Raw genomic sequence first — 9,772 nt, 5'->3', positions numbered from 1 at the left:
TTGTGTGTTTTTATTACTGAGGGATTCTCTGTCATCTCCTCTCTCTCTCACTGTGTCTCCTGTCCTGTTGTGTGTGTTTATTACTGAGGGATTCTCTATCATCTCCTCTCTCTCACTGTGTCTCCTGTCCTGCTGTGTGTGTTTATTACTGAGGGATTCTCTGTCATCTCCTCTCTCTCACTGTGTCTCCTGTCCTGTTGTGTGTGTTTATTACTGAGGGATTCTCTATCATCTCCTCTCTCTCCCTGTGTCTCCTGTCCTGTTGTGTGTGTTTATTACTGAGGGATTCTCTGTCATCTCCTCTCTCTCACTGTGTCTCCTGTCCTGTTGTGTGTGTTTATTACTGAGGGCTTCTCTATGACATCATAATCATCATCATCTATAAAAGAAGAAAAGAGCCGAATTCTCCTGTCAACAAGTGCAGCCCTATACTGGTGCAAAATGTACCATAGGAAATGGTACAGATCAATGAAAGACAGAAGTATTCCTCCCTTATAAAGTAATTAAACTACTAAGGCATTGACTTTAGGCTAATTAACATGGATCAGCTTAAAAAAACAACAACAGTAATCACAAACATAGTAATCAGCTAAAATAAATAGCATGATTCCTATCCAGTACTCTCACCACACACCAGCTCTCAGTGGGGAGGAGAGCAGAGTGATGAAGCCAGTTCAGAGATGGAGAGTATTAGGAGGCCATGATTGGTAAAGACCAGGGAGAAATTTGGCCAGGACAGCGGGGTTACACCCCTACTCTTTTTGAGAAACGTCCTGGGATTTTTAATAACCACAAGGAGTCAGGACCTCAGTTTTACACCTCATCCAAAGGACAGCACCTGTTTGCAGTATAGTGTCCCCCTCAATATACTGGGGCATTACGACCCACATGGACTGCAGGGTGAGCGCCCCCTGCTGGCCCCACAAACACCTCTCCCAGCAGCAGCCTTAGTTTTTCCCAGGAGTCTCCCATCCAGGTATTGACTAGGCTCACACCTGCTTAGCTTCACTGGGGCTGCCAGCTGTGAGTTGGCTGCTGGTAAGTTTACATAAATATACAAGTACACAGAGGAGCGAGATATCGTTTTCCGGGTCTACTTTGTGAATACAGACAAGGCACTGACTAGACAATGCTATCAAATCTATAATTATGGTCAGTCCTGTGGGCTGCAAGCTGTAATAGCTGGGGAACCTCTGCTATAGACAATATAGACATAGACATAGTCAGACATGTCAGACATAGACACTTCCGACAGGGTACAGGGTGCAGGAAGTGCGATGTGCACAGGATTTACAAGATTGTGCACAGAATTGTGCAAAGAATATGCCAGACTGTGTGCCTGACGTCAGGTTCCTCTGCATCCAGCCCGCTCTTTCTTTCTCTGCCTCTGTGAGCAGCACGCCCGACTATAATGAAATGGTCACTAAAACTGTAAGCAAGCCCATAAAGTCATCTCCTGCCTGCCATGGAAAAGAGAAGAAAAGAAACACAACGTTTCGGCTGTGGAGTCCTAGACACCTGAAGAAGGCTCCACAGCTGAAACTTTGTGTTTCTTTTCTTCTCTTTTCAGCAGGGGATAAACCTTTACTCGCTCCATTATAGAGGGTGATTGGTTTCCCAACTAAAGCATAAAAAGTGTTTTTTACATTCCTTTCTGCTACGTTCTGCTTTGCTAACAGGTTAAAGGAATGAGTTCAGGGTTATTCTACAGGCATGTGGAAGACGTCTAACAGGCGTCGGTGCTGAAAAAAGATTTATCCAGGAAGTACAATTACAGCCAGCAGTGACACGAACTTGGGCCTCTTCTAGGACAGCAGCTCTGACCTGTTATGCCCTCAGTCACTCACAGACCAGTGATGGAGCTGTGGAAAAGGCAGGTCGATTGCACTCGAGCCACAGCAGGACTTCAGGCCAGAGCTGATCCTGGTCCCCATGGTGTTAAGTGAACAGAGACCATGACAGCAGTGTCACGGTTCCCTGTAATCTGAAACAAGCCTCTGCCAGTTCCAGACTCTTACTCGTTCCTTTGCAGCCCAAGCCTGCTGACGCAGCTCCCTGCTTGAGCTGCCCCTGCCTGTCGTCACCCGCGCTGCAGACACAGAACCTGGAGTGTTCGTTACAGTACACAATCGGGATCGTGTTGAGCGGGTGGTGCTGGGTTGTGGGTCCTTGGGCAGGCGGCAGGGAGAGTCTCACTCACTAGCTGGAGTCATCTCACCCTCCTAGTCTGTTGCGCCACTGAATTGAAATTCACGGTTAAGAACCTTGTGCTCGGTTTCGAATGTTAAATGTGCCGATGTCGAGACCCTACTGTATCATGTTTATATAACAATGTACTCTCTCATTGTGTCTCCCATCCTGTTGTGCATTTTTATTACCAACAGATTCTCTGTGATCTCCTCTCCCTCTGCCTCCTGTCCTGTTGTGTGTGTTTATTACAAACTGATTTTCTATTTTTTCTCCTCTTTCTCCTTGTGTCTCCTGTCCTGTAGTGTATGTTTATTACTGAGGGATTCACTGTGATATCCTCTTTCTCCCAGTGTCTCCTATCCTGTGGGGTGTGTTTATTACTGACTCATTTCCTCTTATCTCTCCTCTTTCTCCCTGTGTCTCCTGTCCTGTTGTGTCTTTATTACTGAGGGATTTTCTGTGATATCCTCTCTTTCACTGTGTCTCCTGTCCTGTGGTGTGTGTTTATTATTGAGATTCTCTGTTACCTCCTCTCTTTCAGTGTGTCTCCTGTCCTGTCGTGTGTGTTGATCACTGACTGATTTTCTCTTATCTCGCCTCTTTCTCCCTGTGTCTCCTGTCCTGCTGCATGCGTTTATTACTGATTGTTTTTGTTGTTACAGCATCAGCAGACACAGCGGAGCCTACGCAGGGAGGGAGGAGGACAGAGAGGAACAGAAAGAGAAGAGAGAATGAAAACAGTGGAGTGGGAGGGAGGCCGGGAGAAAGGGGAGAAAAGGCGGGTCTCTGACAGGTGCATATATCAGATACAGTGCCAGACAGAGGGGGAGAGGAGAGGACACTGACACACCTGTAGTCATGTCGAGAGGCGTCAGTCTCTGTGTGTTGGCGGCTCTGATTGTGACAGCGAGAGGTAAGTGCTCTTAGTGCTCTGACATGCTCTACAGTTATTAGTCATTGGGCACAGTAGATCCACAAGTGGCAGGTGGGGGGTGTGGTGGCTCTGTGGTTCTGTGGCTCAGGAGCTGTGCCTGTGGGTGGAAGGTTGCCGGCTCGAATCCTGCAGCCAGATGAGGAATCCTACTCCACTGGGCCCCTGAGCAAGGCCCTTCACCCCAGCTGCTCCAGGGGTGCTGTATAAATGGCTGACCCTGCGCTCTGACCCCAAGCTTCTCTCTCCCTGTCTGTGTGTCTCATGGAGAGCAAGCTGGGGTCTGAGAAAAGACACATTCCTGATGCAAGAAATTGTATCTGGCTGATAAAGTGAAAGTGGAGCACAATAGGAAATTGGTCTGAATTTAACCTTTGTCTAGCAGTACTGATCTGGTAAACAAAACTGGTCCGGTAAAACAAAGATAAAATGACCTTCTTGGATTGCTCATCGGACAGTCTGGATGAAAATGTTACAAACTTTAGTCACCCATCTTTGCTGGTTTTGCTTCAGAATTAAAAAAAAATCTGTCTTAGCTGCGTGATACTAAATCTAAGGGCTTTTCTCCCACAACAGGTCTTTACACAAATCAAAATCAAATCAAATCAAATCAAAGTTTATTTATCAAATGCACAGCAGTACAGCCTGCAGCAGTGGTTGCTGGCAATGAAATGTCTTTTCCGCGAGCTCGCAAAAATCACAAGAATCACAGAAATCACAAAAATCACAAAAACACCAAAATCACAAAATTGAGGTTATGAAAATAAAGTTACATAACAATAGATGTAATAGAAACGGAATAAAACTCAATAATGAGTAGAGCTGCTATGTGTCCATGGTGTGTGCAATATATACAAGTAGTGCAGTTATGCTGAATACAGTGAAAACTGTGTGTCCATGTAGCCGTTACAGGTGATTTGCTAAGGAACTACAGGTTGGCTATTTAGCAGTCTTATTGCCTGGAGGTAGAAGCTGTTCCGTAGTCTGTTGGACTTGGACCGAATGCTTTGGTACCGTTTACTGGATGGTTGCGTTTGAAGCTGCAGTCCAGGTTTCTGTGACTAAAGACTCTTATTTTACTGATGTTAATTCATAGGAGAGATACATACCTGTAATGTGTGAAATACTGTGTTAACTGCAGTTTCCCTGGGCAATACTCCCAGAGGGTCAACCAGAATCATGTGGCTCAGCTGCTGGTGACCCACTGCTAAATTGTAAGCTTCAGGGAGTCAGAAACTGTGACCACTGAAGAACAGTGGACCCTTCTAGAAAACCTACATCTGTTTTTAGACATTCTTTTTTCCACATCGGCTTGTTGTGTTGAGTGTGCAGCTGAATCTGTTTGTGTACATTTTTCTGTGAAGCGCAAACTCCAGTTTACGATTTTCGCTGTGTTCAGGATGGTTGGGATACGGAGAGTGACCTTCGGTACCTGTAATAATAATAATAATAATAACAATAATAATAACAACAACAACACAGACCACAGGGTGAGCGCCTCCAGCTGGCCCCACTAACACCTCTTCCAGCAGCAACCTTAGTTTTTCCCCAGGAGGTCTCCATCCAGGTACTGGCCAGGCTCACACCTGCTAAGCTCCAGTGGGGCTGCCAGCTGTGAGCTGCAGGGTGATATGGCTGCTGTACATCCTGTCTCTCACACTCTCTGGTGTGTCTCTCCAGCCTGTGGCCAGGTGCCCCTGAGTCCCAGGACCCTGCAGGGGAACTCTGCCCAGGAGGGCTCCTGGCCCTGGCAGGCCAGTCTGCACTGGGATGGAAAATACCTGTGTGGAGGTTCACTGATCAACCGCAAGTGGGTGCTGACCGCAGCGATTTGCTTCTATAAGTAAGACATTTTCTCTATCTTCTGTTTGCTGAGAAATAGGAAATGCCAGTGGTTCTATTTCTAGTTCTGTGCTGCATTTTTATCGCCTTTCCATTGGTTGAGCTCGCTGAATGGGAGCTCAGTTGTAGTCAGACTCCACATCCTGTAAATCTAATGACTGATCCGTGTGTCATTGACCACTCTGAAACTCAAGGAGCTCAGCAGCTGAATGGCTGGCTTTGGGTTCGGACACTCAGGTGGCAGCAGGTGTGACAACCCAGATGAAAGAGAAATGGAGCAGCAGTGAGCTTACACAGGGCACCACACTTGACCTCTGACCTTGACCACCTCTCTCTCTCGCTCTCTCCAGGAGCAGTATCGCTGCCAGTCAGTGGACAGTGTACCTGGGCAGGCTGACACAGCTGGGCTCGAATCCCCACGAAGTGTCCAGAGGGGTCCGGAAGATCATTCTCTACCCCTTCGGCTCTTATATTTATTATGATAACATCGCCCTGGTGAAGCTGAGCAGCCCTGTCACCTTCAATGACTACATCCAGCCCATCTGTCTGGCCGACACCAGAAGCTCTTTCCAAACTGGCACCAGCTGCTGGGTCACTGGGTGGGGCAACATGACTGGCAGAAGTAAGGGGCTCTAGCACTCCTGTCAGTTCACATATTGAAGCATTAATAATAACAATAACAATTGCTTACACTTATATAGCGCTTTTCTGGACACTCGACTCAAAGCACTTTAGAGGTAATGGGGACTCCCCTCCACCACCACCATTGTGCAGCCCCCACCTGGATGATGCGACGGCAGCCATAGTGCACCAGTGCTCTCATCACACACCAGCTCTCAGTGGGGAGGAGAGCAGAGTGATAAAGTCAATTCATAGATGGGGATTTCTAGGAGGCCATGATTGGTGAAGGTCAGGGGGAAAGGACGCCAGGGTTACACCCCTCCTCTTTTCGAGAAACACCCTGGTATTTTTAATGACCACAGAGAGTCAGGACCTTGGTTTTACATCTCATCCGAAGGAAGGTGCCTGTTTACAGTCTAGTGTAAACTGGGGCATTAGGACCCACACATTCCACAGGGTGAGCACCCCCTGCATGCCCCACTAACACCTCTTCCAGCAGCAACCTGAGTTTTTCCCAGGAGGTCTCCCATCCAGGTACTGACCAGGCTCACACCTGCTGAGCTGCAGTGGGACTGCCAGCTGTGAGCTGCAGGGTGATATGGCTGCTGGCATTCCTATAACATCTCATTCTCTCTCTCGCTGTTTCAGTCAAACCTCAGCTCATTCCCCTACAGCGGCCCCCTCTCTCTGTCACTACCTCCTGGGGGCATCGATCTCTGCCAGTGGATGTGGGGGGGAGGGGTCAAAGATCACAGGTCACATGTGTCATCTGTCACCTGGTCACTTCCTGTCAGCACACGCTCACTCCACGGCTGTAACTGTGCTCCACATGTCCCTGCGTCATGCACACGTGAACGGCTGAGTGTCTGAATCCAGGACTGAGTGAGACACCACAGGACACTGATCCCCCTTGTCTTGTCTTTCAGGAACAGCCTTGTCAGGGAACAAGACCCTGCAACAGGCCCAGCTGCCCATCATCGAGAGCACAGACTGTGTCAGACGGATCTATAAACTCTATGGGTTTGCATATGTAACACAAAAAATGATCTGTGCTGGTGTCATTCAGGACAAAGTAATTCAGGTCCAGGTAAGTGAAATAACTCTTTCTCCTCTGTATTTAACAATAAGTTACACAAACAAAATTTAGAAAGAAAAAAAGCCTGTATTTTGTTATATGATCTATGAAATAGGAAACAAAGGGCTACATATAGTCATGAGTGTGTCTGAGTGTTAATGGACTGGAGTGTCCAGTCAGTCAGTGTGTCTGTATTAACTCCTTTCTCTCAGTGCAGTGTTAATGTACTGGAGTGTCCAGTCAGTCAGTATGTCTGTATTAGCACCTCTCTCTCAGTGCAACGTTAATGTACTGGAGTGTCCAGTCAGTGTGTCTGTATGAACCCCTCTCTCTCAGTGCAGTGTTAATGTACTGGAGTGTCCAGTCAGTCAGTGTGTCTGTATTAACTCCTCTCTCTCAGTGCAGTGTTCATGTACTGTAGTGTCTAGTCAGTCAGTCTGTCTGTATTAACACCTCTCTCCCAGTGCAGTGTTAATGTACTGGAGTGTCCAGTCAGTCAGTGTGTCTGTATGAACCCCTCTCTCTCAGTGCAGTGTTAATGTACTGGAGTGTCCAGTCAGTGTGTCTGTATTAACACCTCTCTCCCAGTGCAGTGTTAATGTACTGGAGTGTCCAGTCAGTCAGTGTGTCTGTATTAACCCCTCTTTCTCAGTGCAGTGTTAATGTTCTGTCTATATTAATCCCTTTTTCTTTGTTATTGTAGGGCCTATATTACCCTTTCCCTGGAGTTTTAGGGAGTCCACTGGTGTGTAAACAGGAGTCTACCTGGATTCAGGCTGGAGTTGTAAATTTTAGAAACTATTGTCCCAGATACTTTGAGGTTCATGCAGGAGTGTCAAGTTACAAGTCCTGGATTAAAAAACAAGTTGGGTTGGAGACTACAGACTTTGTGGTCTTTAGTAATAGTTATACTACTAACGCTCCAATTGTAGTATCGGCTAATACAACAGCACCGGTGACCATAGCTCCCTCTACTCCTACAGATTTCTCTACAACTACAGAACTACTGAACACTGATTTCTTTACTACTACACCAGTGACCACTGATTTCTCTACAACTACAGAACTACTGAATGCTGATTTCTTTACTACTACACCAGTGACCACTGATTTCTCTACAACTACAGAACTACTGAACACTGATTTCTTTACTACTACACCAGTGACCACTGATTACTCTACTACTACACCAGTGGCCACTGATTTCTCTAGAACTACAGAACTACTGAACGCTGATTACTCTACTACTACACCAGTGACCACTGATTTATCTACAACTACAGAACTACTGAATGCTGATTTCTTTACTACTACACCAGTGACCACTGATTTCTCTACAACTACAGAACTACTGAACACTGATTTCTTTACTACTACACCAGTGACCACTGATTACTCTACTACTACACCAGTGGCCACTGATTTCTCTAGAACTACAGAACTACTGAACGCTGATTACTCTACTACTACACCAGTGACCACTGATTTCTCTACAACTACAGAACTACTGAATGCTGATTTCTTTACTACTACAGAACTACTGAACACTGATTTCTTTACTACTACACCAGTGACCACTGATTTCTCTACAACTACAGAACTACTGAACGCTGATTTCTTTACTACTACACCAGTGACCACTGATTACTCTACTACTACACCAGTGGCCACTGATTTCTCTACAACTACAGAACTACTGAACGCTGATTTCTTTACTACTACACCAGTGACCACTGATTTCTCTACAACTACAGAACTACTGAATGCTGATTTCTTTACTACTACACCAGTGACCACTGATTTCTCTACAACTACAGAACTACTGAACGCTGATTTCTTTACTACTACACCAGTGACCACTGATTACTCTACTACTACACCAGTGACCACTGATTTCTCTACAACTACAGAACTACTGAACGCTGATTTCTTTACTACTACACCAGTGACCACTGATTTCTCTATTACTACACCAGTGACCACTGATTTCTCTACAACTACAGAACTACTGAACGCTGATTTCTTTACTACTACACCAGTGACCACTTCTGCCTCTACTTCTGTTGAACTACTGAACACCGCTCCCTCTAATACTGCACCTACTTTTACAACAACACCTACTACTACTACAACAACACCTACTACTACAACAACCCATACTACTACTACAACACCTACTACCACTACAACAACAACTACTACTACTACAATGCCTACTACCACTACTACTACCACCACTACTACTACAAAACCACCAAATGCTGCTCCCTCAACTAGTGCAAGTATTCTGCCTTCGGTGTCTATGTTTCTTGTCATCTGGATCTTCCTAGTTGACTTGCTGCATTAGCTCTGTGGTGCTACGTGCACTTTGACTTGACGGACAGGAACTCCTCAAAGGTTTGTTGTGGTTGAGTGCACAGCAAGTGGCTAGCTGCCATCCTCCTTGTTTATGCCCTCAGGAGCATTGCCTGTAAAGATGCATTCATGATTTTATCTTGTAGTGTTCAATAGTTGTATAGTTCTGTTCCAAACTTTCTGTTTTTGGTGTATGTAGTAAATGTGAACAGCTATACCACTCTTGACATTCATAGGAATGGTGTCGCAGATATCTTTTGTTAGCAAAAGATGTCAGAAGATACATCTCGACTAGTAAAGCATACCAGATGCAATCTATATCTGAATATTAGTTAGCAATCGAGTTTTATTCTGTATCTTTTTTGTTTCTCTCCTAATGCTATGTTTACATGCTTGGTGTTTGCTGAAATAAAGAGAGGAGCTTGGAATTCTGACTAAAGTGTCATTTTTGAATGGTGCCTGGGGGTCGGTCGAATTGTGTTAGAAACACACAAGGGAGGGGTGGGACTGTTCAGTGGAAAAGGCACAAACCCAGCTGGAAGAGCAAGTTTCTACAGCAGGAGAGTCTTGTAGACTGCAGCTTTCCAGTGTTATTCTGTCAGGGAGGATAGGCACAAGACTGGTGAGCATCCCTAAATTATCTCCGTAGGCTCCAGCTCGTCATCTAGATCAGTTAGCGCAGCAGCAGCCAGAGCCTGCAACTGGAATCCAGGCATTCTCTGCTCAGAAATAGATAGCTGTAATAACAAAGAAAGCCA

General features: G+C 45.8%; 2 protein-coding genes across 3 annotated transcripts; both read left to right on the top strand.

Annotated features, from left to right (window-relative positions):
• Nucleotides 1–3,020: 3,020 nt before the first annotated feature.
• On the top strand, nt 3,021–9,439 carry LOC148833535 (testisin-like). Of its 2 annotated transcripts, XM_088916363.1 has the most exons (4): nt 3,021–3,103; nt 4,802–4,964; nt 5,314–5,585; nt 6,511–9,439. In XM_088916363.1, the coding sequence occupies exons 1-4, from the start codon at nt 3,049–3,051 to the stop codon at nt 6,729–6,731; spliced, it is 711 nt and encodes a 236-aa protein (XP_088772489.1). In that variant the 5' UTR covers nt 3,021–3,048; the 3' UTR covers nt 6,732–9,439. The 2 variants fall into 2 exon arrangements, with proteins under 2 accessions (XP_088772489.1, XP_088772490.1); XM_088916364.1 differs by lacking the exon at nt 6,511–9,439 and having other exon boundaries at nt 3,034–3,103; nt 5,314–5,599.
• Nucleotides 6,798–9,439, top strand: LOC148833534 (uncharacterized). The gene is made up of 2 exons (XM_088915161.1): nt 6,798–6,801; nt 7,643–9,439. Exons 1-2 carry the CDS (start codon nt 6,798–6,800, stop codon nt 9,004–9,006), a joined length of 1,368 nt encoding a protein of 455 aa, XP_088771287.1. The 3' UTR covers nt 9,007–9,439.
• Nucleotides 9,440–9,772: the final 333 nt, after the last annotated feature.

The sequence above is a fragment of the Atractosteus spatula genome, chromosome 5 (genome assembly GCF_055471065.1).
Source record: "Atractosteus spatula isolate fAtrSpa1 chromosome 5, fAtrSpa1.hap1, whole genome shotgun sequence".
NCBI classification, from domain to species: domain Eukaryota; kingdom Metazoa; phylum Chordata; class Actinopteri; order Semionotiformes; family Lepisosteidae; genus Atractosteus; species Atractosteus spatula.
This window is presented reverse-complemented; position numbering and strand designations above follow the sequence as displayed.

What these genes read in the sequence shown, in the direction of transcription:
- LOC148833535 (XM_088916363.1), top strand. Translation starts at nt 3,049, where the DNA reads ATGTCGAGAGGCGTCAGTCTCTGTGTGTTGGCGGCTCTGATTGTGACA. An exon ending in TCTGATTGTGACAGCGAGAG is followed by an intron (nt 3,104 to 4,801) that starts GTAAGTGCTCTT and finishes GTGTCTCTCCAG; the next exon opens with CCTGTGGCCAGGTGCCCCTG. An exon ending in GGGCAACATGACTGGCAGAA is followed by an intron (nt 5,586 to 6,510) that starts GTAAGGGGCTCT and finishes CTTGTCTTTCAG; the next exon opens with GAACAGCCTTGTCAGGGAAC.